The sequence below is a fragment of the Microtus oregoni genome, unplaced genomic scaffold (assembly GCF_018167655.1).
Source record: "Microtus oregoni isolate MIOR12 unplaced genomic scaffold, Mior012 000216F_ref0000361, whole genome shotgun sequence".
NCBI lineage: Eukaryota > Metazoa > Chordata > Mammalia > Rodentia > Cricetidae > Microtus > Microtus oregoni.
This window is the reverse complement of record NW_024544884.1, coordinates 157,912-179,260: the sequence shown is the minus strand read 5'-3', so window position 1 is coordinate 179,260 and position 21,349 is coordinate 157,912. Positions and strand designations below refer to the sequence as shown.

Sequence of the window (21,349 nt, the reverse complement as noted above, 5' to 3'; positions counted from 1 at the left end):
ATATCACTAAGCCCTTGCTAGGGATGACATGTTTCATAGCAACACATTTGTGATGAAAGATGTAATAATTTTAAGTGTAAGCTCCTATCTCATAGGAGACTGATCATAGAGTGTAAACTATCACTCCCTGGTGTGACATATTTTAAATATAATTGACAGGATTTAAAAGCTTAATAAAGATATATATTCTAACTTCAGTAAACCCACATGTAGGTAAGAAAATTACACTTAAATGGAAAAGTAGAATTTTCTTTGTCAAGATTAATTATAACTAGGGCATGCTCCTCTTTATGAGCTCTTCCTCACTGATGCAACTTTCTTTTCCATGTCCTCATACCCAGGCCATATCATTTTTCTGTTCTCCGGCCATGATCCTGTGTGAGGTCTCCTGCTGCCTCTAATCTTGGAAAACTCTGGAAGTTCAGGACCCAGGAAAGGTGATAATCTTGCAATAAATTGTGAAAGAAAAGTAAGAACTGCGGGCGCTAACAGGAAATGGTGGTGAAGAGCTTGTGAGAGAAGGCAGAAAGTAAGAGAAGAGAGACTGGTGGAACAGAATGGATTAGTGTGATACAACAAAGAATTTCAAATAGGAATGTGAAATTTAGGAAGGGACTAGGGACCTGGAAAAAAGAAAAAAAATATTCTGAAAACGGGAAACTAACCATGTAAAATGAGAGAAGAAAGACTTGTAGAACATATGGAAAATCTTAAAAAGATATAAATCTATGTTATATAAAAATATAGTACATATTATCCAATACAACATGATTAGACCTGAAACCATTTACACACAAACTTCAAAAAAAGATTTGATGGGCTGGATTTTATATACACACCTTAGCACAATGGTTCTCGGTCTATGTACAAAATGTTACAAAAATGTAACGGGTGAAATAACTATCCCCCATCTTCTGGTTTACCACACACAAATTATATGAAAACTTATTTTACTTTATATGAAATATAATACTTATATGAAAACTGTAATTCCTTGATTACATGGAGTACACTCACAACAGCTGCTGGAGTCCTGAAAGGATTAGGTAAACAAAGTTTAAGCGTAGGTACTGAATTATAGTATGTTATTCCGTAAATCCACACGAATACTATGTGTCCATTAAAAGATACAAACTGACCTTTCAAGAACCTAAAGACAGTTAGTTGCTTGGGGGCAGTTTTAAAATATTGCCCCCTTTGGGGGAAGTATACCATGAAACCCATGCCACCATCTGGTGACACTTCTCCAAGAGACTGGAAACACGTAAGGACGCGCATAGTGACAGTGAAAACAAAAACAAAAACAACCCCCCAGCAATTTGACAACTCCAGGGCGCCCCCTCTGCTCCCTAAAGCACACACGCACAAGGAACAGAGTAGCTTTCTCCAGCTCCACTGCGGCCTAGCCGCCAGCCGAGTTGAAAACACCGCCCAGACCGTAGAGGCGGGGTCAGAGAGAAGGCGTGGACGGCTATAGGCCTCGAACCGGAAGGGGTGGGCCCCATCCTCCCTGACTGACAGGGCTTCTTCTCAGTCGGCGGCCTGCCCCAGTGCTTCCGGAAGTTCCGCCTTCGGAAAAGGAAGTCAAGGGCGCTCGAGAAAGCCGGCTGTGACCCGGGCATTAGCGGTGACCCCCTTTGGGATAAAGAGGAGGAGGAGGCGGCTGCGGCGGCGGCTGCGGCTGCGGCGGCGGAGGTTGGTCGCTGCCGTGAGTATCCGGCTTGGCGGTTCGACGCAGTGGCCGCCCGGGCCAGTCCGAGGGGAGACTGAGGTGCTGAAGGGCGTGCGGTGGGCTTTGGGGACCGCGGACTGGTTCGGGTGGGACGCACATGGACAGGTGAACAAGATCGGTGGCGTGCTGCCCTTCTTCGGTGCGCCTTGGCCTCCCAATTTGGTGACACTCCCCTGTTTTTTGAACCTCCCCGTCTTCTCTGAGACCGGGGGCCCCCGAGGACAGGGGTTCGAGTCCGGTTCCGTATGCTTCGTCTCCCGGACCCGTGTCACCCCCTCCCCCTCACAGGACCCCACCACCAGGTCTAAACACGTCTAGAAGACACGGTTTCACCTTACGTGTTTCCAGTCTCTCAGAGAAGTGTCACCAGATGGTGGCATAGGTTTCACGGTACTTCCCCTAAAGGGGGCAGTATTTTAAAACTGCTCCCAAGCAAGTGTACTTTCCCATCGGATGGGGAAGAAGAATGAGGTTCAGCCAGTGTCAGAATGACAAGGGGCTGATAGTCTGGTTGCTAAGTCTCTGCACTGAAATCGGACTTATTGCTTTGGCAGGTGGAAATTTGAGACCGGGAGTCATCCCTGTGGTTCCAGCCATGGGTTCCTCCACATCTACTCCTGCTGCTGCAGTGAACACCTCAGACGGTTCAGATCTTCAGCCCCATTCACCGCCTTCAGGATGTCCGATGCATGAAGCCCGGAGGAGGAAAGGTAGTTTGCTTGTTGGCTAGAAATTTGAAAGAGATGTAATGGTTCTAAAGGAAGAGGCCTGTAGTTTGCCAGTGAGGCTTGTAAGCCTGGGAGTAAGGCACCCTGGGACTGATCCTAATTTTGCTGCTCTTTAGCCATTATCATAAACAGCTTCTCTGTGTCTTAGTCTGTCATCTGTAGGTGTAATGTAATATTTTTCACAGGATTATGATGATGGGTGTCTGAGATCATGCCCGGAAACCCAGCAGCTGTTCCACAAAATGGCCTCTCCAAAGTTTCCCTGTGTCTCCATCAGGGGTTTTTAGTCGTGGATGAGGAGAACCATCATTCAAGGGGACATTTAATAAATAGTTTGCCTTTTTACAACTGAGACATATAGTGGGGTGGGACCAAAGATGCTGCTAAACATCCTACCGCCTTGGACATGGATGGAATCTTTGGTTGCTAAATAATAAGAAAGCCAGAGCTGAGAAAGCTCAGTCTAGCTATGTCTCAATAAACTACTCCCGTATCAGCTGTAGTCTTCATCTAGGTCAAAATAAGCCTTCACCAAGTGAATTTATAGACCATTATGTCAGTGCAAGGTTGGAAGCATAAAAAGTTCTTTAATTAGTGCCTGTCTGCTTTTGATAGTTCAGATTGGGGCAGTCGGTATGCTTATTGCATATTCATGTTTCCTGCATGCTCACGGATCCTGTGCCATCATTCTTTCTCTGGGTTAGCCAGCCTAACTCCAAGAGGTCAGCACTTACTCTCTCTCACAAGCAATGCTGGCTTTTGTTTCTTGACTGAGAGAGAAACAGCAATGCAGATTGTAGACAAAAATCCTTTGCCTGATAGGGCTTACATTCTCACCTTTATAAACCTGTATGGGGATTGATTTTCTGTTTTTTTTATAGTCAAGGAAACTAAAGCTCAGAGAAACTAACTTCTGTACTCCGAGTCATTTAGCTAGTAAGTTCTGAAGTTGGTGAAAATGTTGTGACCTTGGACAAGGACAGGTCCCATGCTCTTCCAGTATTCCTTCTTCTAGAAATTGAGAGAAAGCAAACAAAGCAAGTGTGGCTTGGCTCTCAGCTTCTGTTCTCTAGTAGTCCTCTTTATTATTTTATCTGCCACAGAGACTTGTGATCCTGCTTTATTTCTATAGTAAAGAATGTGAGTCTTTCTAGGAGACTAATGGGCCTCTAGGTTATATAATGTGGAAAGTATAGCACTGTTTTCCTTCTGATACCCACCTGGGATCAATGCTCTGGGAAGATTAGTGTTTTACTGTCATAGAGAGAGGTATTGCAGTTATGTTTTCACCCCTAAAGTGAACTGCTTGGGGTCTTGGAAAATGAAGGCCTGGGAGGAGGGGCTAAGGAAGTGAAAGAAACCGTCTTTTCTATGTATGACATCTAGCATTCAGCATATTTTGTATTTCCTACTGGTGCCTGGAACAAGGGAGGATTCCATGACAGAAGCAGCCATTATTCTGTGACATAGATCTTTAAGTACCTTCCTGATCACCTGATGTTTAAACAAGCTTCTCGGTCCCCACACCTGCCTGGATCCGCACCCTAGGAGCTTGGGCATTGACTGCTACTTGTGCCCCTCTGTTTATAAGACTCAGAAGCATGAGTCTCTCATGGTATATTTCCTTACAAGTCTGCTTTCTTGATGAGCTTTTATATCCGCTGACAAGGACTAGACCTCAGATGAATAGGGATTTTCTGTGGCTTACTTGAGTCTTTGAACAAACATGAGCAGAACGGAATGTTTTTCTTTTAGTCTTTGTAAAGTCTGCTCATTTTCTGCTCCTGTGCCCAATATTTGAGGGGGTATATCAAGAATAGATGCTTACATAGTGGCTGCTACTCCATTGACTTGTCAGGAACTAATGGCTGGAAGTCAGAGAGACCCAATAAAGTATGGCCAGCTCTCACTTAGGTTCCTCTGTCAGCTCCCAGCTGCTGGTCCAAGTAGGAACTTTGTAGGACATTGCTAATAATATAATGGGCAACACCCACTGTTGAATCTGCAGAATGATTTTAGCTTATTTTTTGCTGGGGGCATGATAGAATTAGAGAATGTACATATTTTTCTCTTAAAGGGAAAGTATATTTGTAGCATCTTGTCATCTTTAGAAAGTTAACTGGCTTAGTTCTTGGCATCTTTAAGTAGAAGAAACTTAGTTTTTCAACTGTGTTGGTCACAATTTTAGCTCTTTAAGGTCTTAACTAATAGTACCTTCTTCCACTGTTGGTATGTTATCTTAACAGTGATTGTTTTTTAATACTTGATTATTTCAGGCTGTCCCATGACTGCAGTAGCATCTGAACCAACTGGTGAGAGCAGAGCACACTCTGTGCCTGCCCACCAAGATCGGGCCTATGAGTACGTGGAGTGCCCTGTTACTGGTGCTGCAGCTAAGAATAAGGAGAACCTAGATCCTTCAAACCTGGTAATCTCCACTTATCTCTTCCAAAGGCATTTTATGTACCCCTGCATTCTCCACCATGGTCAACTGTGTCTTCTCAAACTATGAGCTAGATAAATCTTTCATAAATTTTTTTCTTGGTGGTTATTTCATCACAGCAACAACAACAAAAAAGTAGTATGACCAAAAATGTCAGAGGTTGAAAGTCTGATGTTGCTGGTTTAATGGGAATTTGTACTTCTTATATGGTGAATAACTTTCCAGGGTGTACTGACTATTTTTTGGTTTATATCATCGTACTGACCTTTAAATACAATACTGATTTTCCTTAGATGCCACCGCCTAATCAGACCCCATCCCCAGGGCAGCCATTTACTTTGTCTACCTCAAGAGAGGAGTCATCTATTCCAAGAGCAGACTCCGAGAAAAAGTGGGTTTACCCTTCTGAACAGATGTTTTGGAATGCCATGCTACGGAAAGGGTAAGTGAGAATATTATTTAGAAGATAATTTGCTTACCACATTTATCTCAGAATTAAATGTTAACGTTTTTTTTAACCTCCAAAAATACAGTAATTTTTAGTGAGTTTATCAGTTTATAATAGAATTTTCAGAGTTATCAGAATATAAGTACAAAGCTAGTATTCAAGGTCAGTGTTTTTTAGAAAAACATAAGTAACAGGGCAAAGGGGTGGTGGAGTAGGGGTGAAGTGTTTAGGAAGACATTTGTTATAAGGAATTGGTTCCCATTATCATGGATGCCACCAATAAGTTCCAAGATCTGCTGTCAGGTAGTGGGAGACCTGGGAAAGCCAGTGATGTGGTTAATCAGTCACACACCCTGAGAACCAGGGGATCTGATGCTAGAAGTTCTGGTCTGAAAATTGGGAAGCTTAAAATCCAGAAATAACTGATATTTAAGTTCAGGTTGAAAATCAGGTAAAGCCTAATGTTGTAGCCCAAGCAAACATTCAGGAGTTCCTGTTTGCTTATGGAAAGGACTGCACCTTTTTGTTATACTTAGGCCTATAACTGATTGAATAGGCTCTACCTGAGCCGGACAATCTGTTCAATTCATATCACAACAAATATATTTTTAGAAATATAAAAAGAAACTCTGTTATATAAAGTGCCAGGAAAAAGTTGGTAAATCATTTATCAATGGTACTAAATTAATAATGCTTTGGTGAATTAGTATGCTTGGAGAATTCCATGAAATGAGGTTAAGATGAACCATTAATCTTTGATTTCAGTGTGTAAAAAGTATAAACCATTTTATGAATACATGAAGTAACTATTTTGGCTTTATTAATGATATTTGATAAATTTTGGCACATTCTTTCTTAGGTGGAAGTGGAAGGATGATGATATTAGTCAGAAAGATATGTATAATATCATTAGAATTCACAATCAGAATAATGAGCAGGCATGGAAGGAGATTTTGAAGTGGGAAGCTCTTCATGCTCAGTAAGTATGTTATCTAAAAAAATTCCTGCTTCTTTCTTTTACTGCATATCAACTTTCCTACAGTGTTAACATTTAAATAATTTGTTAGTCATTTGTGTAATAGTGATGATTCTTATAGTGTAGACTATACTTTCTTACTCCCTGAGCTTTATGTTTATAGAGAATTTGAAGCAAAGATAGCTCAGCTGTGCTCCATGCTGACTTAGGCCTCAGATGATCAGGACATGATCAGAAATGGCTGCTGCAGAGCTGTGGGCTAGTTTCCTGAAGCCATGACCCATGAACCCCCATCTAGCAAAGGGGTACCTGCTCACAGTCTCTAAATGTGGCTGTCTCAGCTGCCTTACCTCACAGTGGCTAGGTTCCAGAGGCACCAAACAGAAGCCAAATCTCCTTTTCTGACATAGCTAGAAAGACTCAAGTGTTTCAAGCTTGACCAGATTGAAGGGGTAGGTGGAGCATCATCTCTCAGTGAACGAAGTATGGTAGGTCAGTCATTGAAAGCAAAACAGAGCACATCAGAAACGAGACTAATTTGCTTTGTGATCCAAGGGATATAGGAAAGAACTTATTTTGTTCCTTCACTATTTGGAATCCTTGTAAGGACTGACCTTAAAGGTCTTTCTTCACATGGGCCCCTTTTCTCAGAGAGAATAGGTCAGTTGAAAAAGTAGTGGTTCTCCACATCACCTGGTAGTTTTATTGCAACTCTGCCATCTGGACTTATTTTGGGGTGTGACCTGGTCCAGAATTGTCATAGGCTTGATGTTTATGGAATGATGTGACACTGCTGGTTGAGACCATCACCTCCAGAAGTGAAGCAATGGGGAGTATCTTCACAAAGAACAATGTCCTGATAGGGGAAGATACAAAATGATACCGCACTAGTTCAGAATTACGTATAATACAGGGTTATTTATTTAGGGGAGACTCACAGATCACAGTCCTAGATCACAGTCCTCTGCACAAATGGGAACATGAACAGACACTAACAGCCGGAAGTGAGAGCCGGAAGCAAGAGAGCCAGTGCATGCTTTACAGCTGCATTTATAGTCTAAGAGACCATGCCCAAGTGAGCTGCTATCTTAAAGGCTATTGGCTGAAGGAGCTTTCATAGCAAGGGCCTATCATAATCTGGCTTACATTTCAAATTCCTTCCAAAGCATAATTAATAATTTTTTTTTAGAGAAAAGCCACTTTCTGTTTTATTTTTATACTAGTCTGTTTTTGGTATTTGTACTGAGCATTTCAGTATGAACTCTACGTAAGTGTTGCTAGCTGGATGCCAGTTGGATAGACTTTCCTGGTGGTAAGTAACCTCTGACCTAGAGGAAAGACCTGACTGGCTAACTCAGATGTAAGTAGCTGTCATAACCTAGGTTAAAAATGTACTCTAATTAAAGCCACCTGCTCATTACTTGCAGTGTGATTTTAAAAACAAATAAAAGCTAAAGGAATTTCAGCTTGTCAATTCAGTTACCTCTAGTCATTTTGCAAATATCTGTCAAAATTAGCTAGGCCATAAAAGTTCCCTCTAATGTCTTCAAAAGAAAAGTTACATACATTGAGTTACTGCTTTTACCTGTTAACCTCTTGAGAAGAGATACTAGAAAGTCCACAATCTGGCTTTGTTGTACTCTGGATATAGATTCTTTTCTTTACATGGTGGGATTATTAGCTTGTTTTACCAATGGGAGCAGCTAACAAAATTAGTGGCTCCTGTCTTAATGGACCAGTCCTTCAGCCCACATCAGGGAATCAGGTTTGTGTCAAGGGCAGCGTCTTGAATATCCTCTGTACTCTTGTGTCAGTAGAGGACAGGCCCTTAAGGGAACTCAGTCATACTAACTAGGACACTGCCAGTGATCAGTTTACTTAAAAAACAGGCTCAGCAGTACGTACATTGGTTCCTAGAAGTCAGTCCCCATTCTTTTTTGCTTCAAAGAGTTTGTTAATTGGTTAAAATGAAACAAGGAAGTACTCCCACAATATTCTTGGATTGGTTCCAGGGCATCGGAAGATAACAAAGCCATGTATACTGAAAGTTCCTTATATTATTATTTCATTGCATTTTCATATAATGTGTAGTGTACATCTTCCTACATATTTAGACAGTCACTTATAAATGACTAAAATAATGTAAATATATTGTAAATAGTTGTACTATTTTATTTAAGGAACAGCGAAAAGGATTAAAAATCAGATATGCTTAGTGCAAATGCACAGTTTTATGTTTATTACTGTTTTTTTTTTGTTTGTTTGTTCAGTTGGTTTTGAGACAGTCTTTGTTTTTGAGACAGTCTTGTGTGGCCCAGGGAGACCTCTATGTAACCTTGAATTTGTAATCCTCCTTACCTTCACGTCCTGAGTGCTAAAATTACAAATATACATCACAGTATCTGATTTATGTGGTACTGAGCATTGAACCCAGAGCTTTCTGCATGATAGGCAAGTACTGTACCAACTGAGCTATATCCTCAGTTTTCAGATACAGTGTTTTCCCAAGTATTTTAGTGTATAGTTGGTTGAATCTGTGAAGGTAAAGCCCATACACCCAAAGAGCTGATTGTATATAGCAGCTTCTGTTGTTTCTGTGCAGAAATCCTAGCTGCTCTATGCAAAAGAGAAGGAATATACACAATACATCACAGTTTTTTTTGAGAGTGTGCCTGTGCCCTTTTCTCAAATGAGAAGGTCCTTTCTCCCGAATTTCGCAGGAAAGCCAAGCAGATGCCTAGAGAGAAACATATACAACCTAAAAGGAAAGTGAAATGTTTCCAACAAATAGGACCAATTTACTTGAATTCTGTTATAAGTTAATGTCCTCTGTAAATGTGGTAGTATAGCAAATAAATATAGGGAAAAAAGATATTACTATAAAACTGTAACATCATTCTGTCAAAGGAAAGAAAGTATCTTTAATAGACTGTTCTTATTTGGGCATTTTCAGTGAGTGTCCTTGTGGCCCATCATTGGTCCGATTTGGAGGCAAAGCCAGAAAATATTCACCAAGGGCAAGAATTCGTTCCTGGATGGGGTAAGTATCAGTATACAACTGCTGTTGACATTCTCACCACTGAAACTAGAGTGTAAGAAAGTGGTTCCACTTGTAAAGTATATCCAGCTTACATTTCCTTATCTCATTGAGTTTACTCATAGATGGGCAGAATTATGAGGGTAGAATGGCTGTCTTCCTACTTCATTCTCCAAAGACTGAATTGTGCTTTTTGGGGGGATCCTTAGAACTGTCCTTTTACTCTTCTTGTGGTCTTTATCTTGCCTCATTCTTCCCTTGTCTTTTGTGTAATTGGGTTACTTAGCATCCTAGATTTCTCCAGCCTTCTAGCTAGCCTTCTGGCATGGGTCTCTTTCCCATGAACCTTTTTCATTTATAGACAGATGATCTGACATAGACTCATCAAAGTTCTTCAATGCCACATTCTCTATGCACCATAGGCTTATTGCCCACGTCTCATATCCCCCGCTAGGCATTTGCATGTGAGATCAGGCATCTGAACATGTGCTATTTTTCTGATTGTCTTTCTGCTTACACCAAGAATCAACGCAGACCAGCACTTAGCATTCACTGTTGTGCTTTCATTCCAGGTATGAGTTGCCTTTCGACAGGCATGACTGGATCATCAACCGTTGTGGCACAGAAGTTAGGTATGTCATTGATTACTATGATGGTGGTGAGGTTAACAAGGACTACCAGTTCACCATCCTGGATGTGCGTCCTGCCTTTGATTCATTCTCAGCAGTATGGGACAGAATGAAGGTTGCTTGGTGGCGCTGGACTTCGTAACCACTTTTGTTTGTTATGAAAAAACTGAAACTTTTTTTTTCTGAGAAAGATGTTAAAACTAAATGCATTCATAACGTCACCATGGGTACTTTTCAAGTGTGTAATCAAACTTGATCTTTCATGCAAAGATGCTATGCTCCATTAAATTTTGAGCCACATTTTCCATTGTAGTTGATAGGTCATTAAATTTTTTTTCCTCATTTGGTGTAAGAGGAAAGTAGTCGCTTAGTTTTCCCATTAACTGTGGTATTTTGTGTTATTCTCTATAGACAGTCTGAAAAAAGAGTTCTTAAAAAAGCATAGAAAGCTGTTTTTGTCCTTATTGTTTTCTCAGGAGTATTTGAAAATGTGATGATTTTACCTGCCAAATATTTTAACTATATTCAATATAAAAGAAGCACTTACTCTTGTTTTAAAAGTAAGCAATATTTCTTAAATCCCTACAGTCTAAGTAACAACCTTGAAAAAATGCAAAAGTGAGCACTGAAAGTACTCTGTAAGACTAAGACATGCCAAGTTTTTTCTTCAGATTTGACCTTGATAGAAGTTTCAACTAGATGATACATGCAAATTTCAAAATACTTTGCTCCTCATTTCTGTTCTAATATATAACTATTAAGGAAAAAATCATTTCATTGTCCCTGAAGGTTGACAAATTACCTTATGTTATCACATCCCAAATCCATTCTCTAACCAGGAGCTTATTTACAGTAGCCTAATGTAAACCTGGAAAGCCTGGCTGCAGTCACAGGGCCTGCAATGTCTCTGTGAAAAATAAAGTTATATTGGATAAGTGTAAGAATTCACAAGAAGTGGTTTTTTTTTTTTTTTGTGGAATGTTTGCATCAATTCACCATCAATTTTATCTTTGTTTTAAGCAAGACTAAGTTTGCTGCTGAAAACTTGTTTTAATTTTAATTATAGCAGCATGTTAGAAATAACTTGTTTTCTTATGTGCTGATACAATGAAAATATAATTTATCCTAAATACTGTAGTATTAAATTAGTGGATGGTGTTTGTATCTTTGAGTTAGTAATTTGATGTAGATTTCTTTGTTATATGATGCTTAAAATCCAACATTTAAAAATATCTGTATTTTTTAAATAAAGCTGACAGTTGAAAGATTCTGAAACATCTCAGAGTGACTTTATAGTTATTTCTTTTTCAGGCACAGACTTCACTAAATGCAACAGTGGTCTCATGTGTTAATCACTTTTAAACTGCATAAGAATGTCATCACTGTTGGTCCTTTTCACAGCTGCAGTTGTTTGAGTATAGGATAAAGTATTTTGACAAATAGCATTATGACTGGAAACTGAAAGTTAAGCTGCAGGCAAGGATTCTTGCTGTTGCAGTGATAAGGTATTGTGAAAGTCATTTGTCAAGTAAATTACAAGATAAACAGTTTTATATACACTACACCTGCTGAACACTCAGAGTTGCTTTGTGGCTAGATTACACTTGAGTCTATCTAGGGAGTAGAACTCTGCTCTGATATGTTTTATATAACTTGAGATTCATTTTGGATCTTCTCCAATATTTTAAAACCTCTTGTCTGTGGGAAAGTTATTCAGAATCAGAATATACTTGTGTATCAGGCAAAGTATTAACAGAAAAGGTAAGTTCAAACTAGGTTACATATTAGCATTTAGTATTCCTATGAATTCACTAGCTGTCATTTATGTGATGTTGATGTCCACTCTACATCACACCCAGGACAGATAAATCTGCCTACAGAAGCCCAGTATCAGAGCTCATTCTGTAAACAAAATCATGGTATGGTAGAATTCTTATGTAAAGAATTCACTATGGGCCTTGTGGTATTGTCGCATGCCTTTAATCCCAGCACTCGTGAGGCAGAGCCATGTGGAACTCTGAGTTCAAGGCCAGCCTGATCTACAAGAGAACCCTGTCTCGAAAGCCCCTCCCCTTTCCCCCCAAAAAGAAAGAAATAAAAAAAGAGAATTCACTATGGTTCTAAATGGGTTAGGGATACACATAAGTACTTTTCAATATATTTAGTTACTGTGATGATTAGTGTAGTCAAGTTAACAGAATTCAGAATCTCTTGGGAAAATGGGACTCCAGGCATGCCTGTGGGGGACTGTCTTGATTGCATTAATTGAAGCGGGAATATGCAGCCATTGTGTGCTGCATGGTTGCTTCATTGGTATTCTGTATTGCATAAATGAAGAAAGTGAGCCAAACTCTAGCAACTATGTGATGTGGGAGTGTCATATATCAATCTGTTGATTTCATTGGTTAAGCAATAAAGAAACTGCTTGGTCCTCATAGGTTAAAACATAGGTGGGAGGAGTAAACAGAACAGAAGGCTGGGAGGAAGAAGCTGAGTCAGGAGTTGCCATGATTCTCCCACTCCAGACAGACACAGGTTAAGATCATTCCTGGTAAGCCAGTTCGTGGGCTACAGCAGATTATTAGAAATGGGCTAGTCCAGGTGCAAGAGCTAGCCTAGAAGAGGCTAGATAGAAATGGGCCAAGCGGTGTTTCAAAGAATACAGTTTCCTTGTAATTATTTCAGGTAAAGCTAGCCATGCGGGCGGCAGGGTGCCGGGAACGTAGCCCCGCCGCTCCAATTATTACAACTATGCATTCACCTGTTTCTAGATTGTGGGCACAAGGTGACCAGCTGCTTCAGGTTCTTGCTGCTTTGACTTCCCCACCATGATGGAGTGCCTTGGACTGTGAGCAAAAGCCCTTTCTCAAGTCACTTTTATTGGGCTATTTATCACAGCAACAGGAATAAAACCAAGAAAGTTACCAAATTCTTTGGTCCCTGATGTGTTTACCTTCTGGCAGAGTTACTGCTCCCTATCAAAATCAAAACATTCTGTATTTATCTCTTTTCCACGTGACTGTCAAAGCGATGTTCAATCATTTGTATTGCTGTAGACTCGAGGTTTTTGTTGATAAGAGGGCATACCGTGAAGGCTGGTGGCTTGTTTGAATGGTCTCTACGTTGCTTACTCTGTGACATTTCTGTCTCTGGGCCTCAGTTTTCATGACTACCAAATGAGCAGACCGAGTCGTTTTGTGAAGCAAATTCTGTGAAGTGATGTCTGAGTGCTCTTGGAGCAGAGGCCTGGGTGGAGAGAACTCAGTACCAGCCATCCCCACAGTTGACAGAGACAAAGGGGAAGTCAAGTTAAGCTTGACTTAAGGCTAAAAGTCAAGGTGCTGAGACACTCCACAGGAAGAATCTGGCAAGATCAGGAGGCTCTTCTGATTTTAAGTATTTCTAGGTAGATATATAGATGCTTAATCTAAGCAACCACGTGTTATTTAAAATGGCTAAAGGAATATCCTTTTAATAATACATAGACCTAAGGAGAGACTTGGTTAGCTTAATATGCAAGTCCCACAGGGCAAGCATGATTAAGCTGAACTTCCTAATGTAAAATGTAAACACAAACCAACTTCATAGATAGAAGTTCAGTACATCCTACAAGAGAGCCACTCAGAATGCTGCCATGAAGATGAGAAGGACTGGGAAAATAATCAGAGAAATTAGATTTCTTTCACAGTTTTGCTGGTTTTTTTTCTTAAATTCCCTGCTACAAATTGAACTGAAATAGTCAGTGATGTATCTTGTATATGGGTCATGTAAGGAAAAAAGGTTTGCTGGCACACATCACCCAGAAGAGCCAGTGGCCTTTGCTCCTTGCAGAAGGACAAGTGGATGATGCTGTTTATGGACTTTCAGATAAAATCTAACATGTAATCATTTTATAATTTGATTTTAGCTGTTTTTGAAGTGTGGCATGAAATTATTTAAGCAAAGTAGTACATGAGGGCATTATTTGAGATTTTTTTTTCTGCTTTTCCCATCTCTTGTCCTTGTGTTCTTTGTCCAGCCGGGCTGTTCTCAAGTTTCTGGAGATCAGAATTCCTTGGAAAGCTTGTTAAAATGCGGGTGCCTGGGCTCCCACCCAGGGTCCTTTATCTTGTAGGCATGGGACAGCTGGGGATTTACCTTCCTAACAACCTCTCAGGAGATACTGATGCTATTGGTCAAGTCACCATGTAGACCTCATTTTTCCCTGGATCTTTTGGGCTTCCGCCCACTCCCAACTTTGCAACTGTTTTTCCAACTGCTGCTTATTACCATAGTCATGTGCCAAAGTTATAAGGAGGAGATGCCAAAGCAAAGGTTAACTGGAAATACCAAAAATTTCCCGTTTTGCTTATTCACCTTTTCTTCCCTGAAGCCTGTCTTGTTCTCAGTTCTGAAAGGTGCTTCATTTATCCAAGTTCTGTTTTAATAACAAGAACTTTTCCTTGGAAAGTATCTCCCATGACTTGTAGGTGATCACACCAAGGCAGGATTACAGTCGGGTAAAGGCAGTGCACCAGACTGATGCAGAAAGCGCTGTCCTGCTTCTATGTGAATTGGTGGTGACCACTCCCTTGAGCAGGTGAAATGTTTGCTCTTGCTCCTAATTGTCTGACCTTTGCTCACCATCTTAGTTTGCTAGGTAGCCATAACCAAAGGCCACATGATGGAGCACCTTAAACAGCAGAAATTATTCTCACAGGTCTGAAGGCCAAAAATACAAGGTCTTGTTCCCTCTAGCAAAAGCAAAAGATTTGATCCATATCTTGCTTTTAGGTTCTGGATATTCCTTGGCTTGTGTAAGGGTAACACCTGTCTTCATATATATTCATTCGTTCATTCATTCATTCATTCTCTCTCTCTCTCTGGTACAGAGAACTCTGTTTTGGGAGAGATGTAAATATATGCCTCCTTATAAGTCTCCAGTGACAAATAAGAGTGCCGTTCCACTGAAGGCCAGACTCTGGTGAACCAAAGAATTTACTGGGCCTACAGGGCATGGCTGAGGGGTTATTTATAGGGTATAGGTGACCCACAAACAGCTGAAAGTCTCATTTCAGTGTTGATAACTTCTCACAGCTGTGTAGATGGAATTACCCACTTAACCATCTCACTATCCCTTAATATTTCCATCCGGAGCAGAGCGGCATCGTGGGTCGCTTTCTTTCACTGTCCCATATAGCACAGAGCTAGGGTGTCAAGAGTCTTTGCAGGGCAGTGTTTCTTTCTTTCTTTTTTTTTTTTTTTTTTGGTTTTTTGAGACAGGGTTTCTCTGTAGCTTTGGTGTCTGTCCTGGAACTAGCTCTTGTAGACCAGGCTGGCCTCGAACTCCCAGAGATCTGCCTGCCTCTGCCTCTCAAGTGCTGGGATTAAAGGCGTGTGCCACCACCGCCCGGCAGGGCAGTGTTTCTTAAAAGATGGTGTCTCCATGTTTGTCAGTCCCTTCTCAAAGCTTTTTCTTTAGAAAATGTGCACCTGTGTCTGCATTTTCAAGGAGCTGATGGCCTTGCATGGTTTGTTATTACACATGGCAAGTGTCTTAAAAACAACATGCCTATGTTCAGAATGCATTTATCAAACATATCCCAAAAAGATGTCTTATCTCTGCCTAGTCTAAAATGTACAAAGCTCAAAATCCCCATCCAGTTTAAAGACCTTCAGATAATGCTACAGACCATAATGCTAATGGGTAGTGATGCTTGACTGAAGCCTGTGCAAAGAGCCAGAAGGATCTTCTATTGATGTATTTGTGACATTTTAAGCTAATTTTGTTCAGAAAATGATGTACAACTAAATAGGATGGGTGAGGAAGAACATTTGAGGCCTATGGAAGAGAAATGTGACAGACATTGTGTCCTGTTCGTGAAAATGGGGAGTTTCCTGTACATATGTAGAGTATGGGTTTTTACACTACAAAGAAGTGAGAGTCTGCAGGTCCAGAACTGTGGAGGGTTGTTGCGGGATGTTTGTACGCTCTGTGAAAGTGCATTGGTGTGATTAGTGTAAGAAGCTGAATAGCCAATAACTGGGCAGCAAGAGGCTAGACATTACTAGAGAGGGCTGGAGGAAGAAGAAAGACGGAGTGGCTAGCCAAATGCGGAGGAAGCAGGATAGGTAGACAGTAAAGGGAACAAAGCCATGTAAAAGAATGTGGATTTAAAAAATATGGCTTTAAGTTATAAAACTAGTTAGGAAAAATCCTAAGCTAAGGCCAAGCTTTCATAATTAATAAAAAGTCGCCTTGCCATTTTGGGGACCTGGCTGGCAGGAAAGAAGTATTTCTCCCTTAAATTATGTCTGCTGAGTGTTTTGCCACAGTGATAAGAAACATGACGAATAGACCAGGTGAGGCTCCAGGCACAGAAGGAAGGAGCTCTCTAGCCAAAGATGTGGGGTGATACAAAGTGAAATTGGAGTTCAGGGTAGCACTAGAGATATATAGCTGGTCCTTAAGACCCATTGAGGCACTGCGGGACATTCAGTGAAAATTTCAAGCAAAGCATTGGGAACCAAGAATAATGTTAAGGCTAGAGATTAGAGATGCCGTCAGATAAACATAGACATTCTTTTTAATACAACTATATCTCATATAAAGCTTCAGGGGATGAGCCATTATTTGAATATAAATATATCTCAGATTTTAAGGGGACATACTAAAACTAATGTGATCTATTGTTAAGCCTTCAAATTGAGTAGACTCTGTGTCTCATTTGGTATGTGGACTTGAGAAGTCCCATGGTCAAGTGTCCTGTGTCCTCAGCCCATCTGATCCATTCAGATGGGAAAAAGCAACGGCTGGTTCTAAAGTTTGGGGTAGTCTAGTGCTAAACATGGCACAGCTGCTGCAAACTAGGATGTGTTGGAATCTTAAACTAAAGGGATGTTAGCTGGCTTGAGCTTACTGAACATTGGTTGACCGACCCTTCTGCCCCTTGGCAGATTGAGGGCTGTGTAAGGTGGGGATCCTCAATGCCAGTTCAGAATCTCTAGGCTGCCATCCTTGATGAGAACTTCTCTTTGGTTTGTAGGTTGTTGGCTTTTTTGTTGTTGTTGTTGTCCTGAAGAACACTTGCTGCTGTTTTACAATTCTGTCTGGTCAAGACATCCTGTTTGCGTCTCTTTTTGACTCTTCTGCAGACAAGTCCTTTCTTCTTAGTTCAGTGAAGTCTACCTCCTGCCGTTTGCTTATCAAACCAGCAGACAGCACAAGCATCCACGTTGTTCTAGTATCTCTTTATATTCCGTCCAAGTACTGCTTCTCTGCCAAACAGATGTGTATTAAAATGTGCATAAGAAAAGAAGCAAGCTGGATTTATTTATAAATTTCCTCAATTTGCACACCCCCTGTTGGCATCAGATGGTTGTTTTTGCTATCAAAACCCACAACAAACATATGTTAATAACTACTTAGCAGGATCAAGACAAATGTGTATTTGGCCATTTCTATCATCACCATTCTGGCCCCTTTGCCAAAGACACAAAAACAAAGTGATTGAGGATTTATAGACAGGGAGGCATCTGTGGCACAGGGCAGCTTTCTTCTTGCCCCTAGGATCGATCACTTTCCTCCTGAGGAATGAGTGGCCTGAACATCCTAATCAAAGTGTTTTCTCCAATTTGACATTTGGTTTCCTTGGCAAGCATCATATCACATTTTATACAGTATTAAAAATGTCCTCACTGCACAGGTTTGGGGTCTCGTGTGTTTTAAAAGATTTGTGTGTATGATGTGTGCGTTGGGGGTTTGTGTGGGTCACAGTACATATAGGAAGATCAGAGGACAGCCTTGGGTGTCAGTTCTTGGTCTCCACCTTGGTGGAGATTGGGTCTTTCTTGACACTCACTTCTGTATAGGTCAGGTTAAGCTGGCCCATGTCCATTCAAGAATTTGCTTGTTTGTACCTCCTATCACCAGTAGGAACACTGGATTATAGATAGCTGTGCTACTGTCTCCAACTTTTATGAGTTCTGGCACTTTGCTCACTGAGCCATCTTTCGAGGCCTCCTGTGTGTTTGAAAAGTGGCATATTTGCAATGAGATAAAGGCATCGAAGAAACAAATTTTCACCAAAGAAGTGAAGGATGTGGGCACAGAACAGAAATGAACAAAGAAATAGGGACATGACTATTGAGCTCTTTTCTTCACTGTCAAATTTAGATCTAGTAACTGATGGATATACCTTTCATATATGTGTATGCATATATGTATGTTCATTTGGTTCATTTGTTATAAAGGATTTAAGTGACATAACTTTGACAGTATAAACATGGTAAGAAGGAGGTCCAGGTATCAGGAAGTTCACAAGAGGAGAAAGAATTTGTCAGGCCGTGATCAAATTCAAGGGTTTGGAATAAAGGTGAGTGGCATAGAAAAGCTTCAAGAGTGCTACAGTCAAGTAGCATTTGCTGTAAGTCCTATATTTATCTTTGGTCTTAGTGGAGTCTATAAGGAATAACTGAGATCGTCAGACAAATCTTCCATGTTCTGAACCAATACCCAGTGTGCTGAGCCTAGTGACTGAGCCCAAAAATCATTCAACTTGTCCCCAGGTACGTAGCACCACACGCCGTATCTGGAACCAATTAGGCATCTGAGTCCTGTAGAGCAGACACAATTTTTAACAACCATGTTGAGATACACCCTACCCAGGAGGCACACAATCCAAGTTTCAGTCAGGTGTGAAATCACTTTCTCTGTGACAAGAAAACCAGACTTTAATTGAACTTATCACTATAGATTTCTACATATTTCCGTATCACCGACTTGATGTCCCCAGGCTACCAGCTATTTTTAAAACAAGCTTTTATGGAACTGCCAACATGTAACGCATTTGAACTTGTGAGTAGTGAATTATCTGTCTGAAATGGGTGCGTTCCTTCATTAGAGTTAAAGGCTGGTGACACTTTGCTTAACTTTTTTATTCATCATGGCACAAGATAGAATTTTAAGGAACACCACAGAAAAATTTCATTGCCAACATGACAATTAAGAGTAACACGTTATATATATATATATAACTCTCTTTGTTAACATCGTACACTGTTCTGATGGGAAATGAATCAGAAAATACTGAAGCAAACTGCCACCTGCTGGTCAAAAGTGGTTTTGCAGTTGTAACACTTCAAATTGCTGAAGTAAGGTAGTAGTAACACGTTACAATACACATAAAATTACTGAAGACACATTTTTCAGCCTTTGGCATATTGTAAGCGCGAATATGTAGCTGTTTTTTGCCCCCTCCCCCGATAGGATTTAATTTACAGAGAATTGTTTGTAATTGAGCTAATATAATAGGGCAGAGGGGGGAATGAGGTTGTATAATTTGAATGTGTATTCAGATTTTAAAACTTTTTGTAGTTAGATTCCAGTTTGTAGTTTTGAAAAATACATCAAAGTTCCACATTATAAATATGTATTATAAGTGGCCTATGAAGAATTGAATTTGATCTAGAATGGGATGGACATGTTCTTAAGTACTGTTAGGCACTGCTTTTCTCTCCTTTGGTTTGCTGAGTTCTTTCTAAACAGTTTCTAAAAATATATTTCTCAACGTATCAAATTTAATATTTCCTTAAAACTTGTTCACTATGAAAAAGCATTCAGTGTCTAAAACTTTTGTTTCTCAGTTCCGTACAAAAATATGGCTTCTCAGTTTCTGTTCTGCTTGGTTAGTATTGTTCTTAGGCATTGAAGGGAGGACTGTCCCGTGAAAAAGCGATGGCAAAAAGCACAGAAACCCGCTTGTGCATATTCTAGAATATTCTATAGAATTTTGCTGCTTAATATATCTCATGGTGTAATATAAGTGCAGTGATGTTTTTTAATTGTTCTGTCTTTTCGGTGAATATATCATATTATCACATCTAATCTGTTACAGAATACACAATAGTCAAAATTGAAGACACAAATACAATTAAGCTATATTGAAGCAAGAGTTTGACCTTATATAGAGCCAATGTGGGTAGTTTTAAGGTTGGGTATTGTCGTGTTTGTTTGTTTGTTTGTTTTCCTAAGGCTGGCTATGCAATAGGATTTTACAATAAATGGTAAGGGTAGGAGGGCTTTTCTGTAAGTGGACTGACTTTCTCTTGTGTTGGTTTTTCAACGTGTGGAAAAATAAAAAGAAAAAGAAAAATGAGTAATTGTCCAATTGTCCATCGGCAAGTTTCCCGGGTCTGGTCCGGAAAAGGATGGTTTTTGGAGGGTGGGCTTCAGCTGCTGGCGGGTGGGCTCATACCAGGGTTTCTGGGAGGGCATCGGGATTGTCAGTTGACAGGAGCTCCCAAATCTGCCACCGCTCTCGCTGCCAGTCGAGCCAGCTGGCCTCCTCCAAGTTCTGTTTGTCCTCCTGCTCACTGGCTGAGAGGGAATAGGCGCTGCTCAGTTTTTTTGGTCTGGCCGGATGCTTTCCTGAGGCCTGTTGGCCTCCTTCTGTGGCTGTTCCCGAATCTTCATGCCTCTGGAGCCTCCACAGGGGAGGCTCAGAGGGCTGGTGGGCCGAGGTCACGGCAGGCTTCCCTGATCCCGGGTAAGGAGGAGGGGGGCGCCTGTCATCTCTGCCACTCTCCTGAGGTCTCTGGTACACTTCCACCTCGCCCTCGGCCATGTCTTCTGTGCTGTTTAGGGACACGAATGGCTCAGACCTGGCTGCAGGCCGCCTGGACCCCCTGCCACCACCCAGGATGTGGGGAGTGCTGCAGACACGTGACACAGGAAGGTGGACACTGCACTGTGCCACAGTGGTCGCCGTCTGAGTCCTCCGAATGACCTGAGTGCTATTGTCCAGCCCTGTGGGGCTCCCTTGACATCGAGGCCAATTCAGGGATAGGTTCCCTTGAGAAAGGGAACAGGGCCTCGGTCGCAGGGAGCTACTTTCAAAAATGTCTCCATAGGAACCTGGAACCAGAAAAGCAAGACCTGGGGTTAGTTTGGACAATTGCCTTGAGCATTAGTGCCTTGCTCTTTTCTTTTTCACTGCTGCTTCTATTGCTGCAAAAGTACAGCAGCCTCTCAGCTACCTGGGAAGAAAATCTCCCTAGCAAGACCAGTGGCAGGTTCTTGTTGATAGTGGCGCCTGTTTGTGTGGCCACTCCTAGACTCTCCCAGGCTTAACTGAGCTGCCAAACTACATAAACTGCCCTGTTGACAATTTAGGCTTCAGGAAAAGAAGAGCAGTGGATTAGTGTCCAAGCTTAGCGATTGGGGAGGAGAGCCCAAGGAGAGATTTTTTTTGTCCTCTTTTTCCTCTCTTCAGTATTTTCTGAATAGTGGTTGGCAAGCAGTTACCACGAGAATAGCAGCTAAGAGTTAGGGATGATCCTTTTCTTAGGTAAGTGCAATGAAGTTGAAAAACGGTAC

The 21,349-nt window shown here is 41.0% G+C and overlaps 2 protein-coding genes across 4 annotated transcripts in view; one reads left to right on the top strand and one right to left on the bottom strand.

Moving 5' to 3' along the window:
* The first annotated feature begins 1,563 nt into the window (after nucleotides 1–1,563).
* Nucleotides 1,564–11,263, top strand: LOC121445585 (holocytochrome c-type synthase). 3 transcript variants are annotated; one of them, XM_041647723.1, is made up of 7 exons: nucleotides 1,564–1,708; nucleotides 2,287–2,442; nucleotides 4,737–4,888; nucleotides 5,197–5,345; nucleotides 6,211–6,330; nucleotides 9,281–9,367; nucleotides 9,937–11,263. In XM_041647723.1, the coding sequence occupies exons 2-7, from the start codon at nucleotides 2,328–2,330 to the stop codon at nucleotides 10,133–10,135; spliced, it is 822 nt and encodes a 273-aa protein (XP_041503657.1). In that variant the 5' UTR covers nucleotides 1,564–1,708; nucleotides 2,287–2,327; the 3' UTR covers nucleotides 10,136–11,263. The 3 variants fall into 3 exon arrangements, with proteins under 3 accessions (XP_041503657.1, XP_041503659.1, XP_041503658.1); XM_041647725.1 differs by having other exon boundaries at nucleotides 1,589–1,695; XM_041647724.1 differs by having other exon boundaries at nucleotides 1,625–1,771.
* A 7,465-nt stretch (nucleotides 11,264–18,728) lies between these two features.
* The window catches only part of LOC121445588 (rho GTPase-activating protein 6), an 87,324-nt gene continuing 84,703 nt past the window's right edge, over nucleotides 18,729–21,349 (bottom strand). The window contains exon 12 of the mRNA XM_041647729.1: nucleotides 18,729–20,887. Within this exon, the coding sequence (XP_041503663.1) occupies nucleotides 20,223–20,887 (665 nt within the window). The 3' untranslated portion in view covers nucleotides 18,729–20,222. The remainder of the gene's footprint in view (nucleotides 20,888–21,349) is intronic.

Bases quoted from the DNA above. Each gene is read 5' to 3' on its own strand.
- LOC121445585 (XM_041647723.1), top strand. From the start codon at position 2,328: ATGGGTTCCTCCACATCTACTCCTGCTGCTGCAGTGAACACCTCAGAC. The intron at 4,889-5,196 runs GTAATCTCCACT...GATTTTCCTTAG, and splicing joins ACCTAGATCCTTCAAACCTG to ATGCCACCGCCTAATCAGAC. The intron at 6,331-9,280 runs GTAAGTATGTTA...GGGCATTTTCAG, and splicing joins TGGGAAGCTCTTCATGCTCA to TGAGTGTCCTTGTGGCCCAT.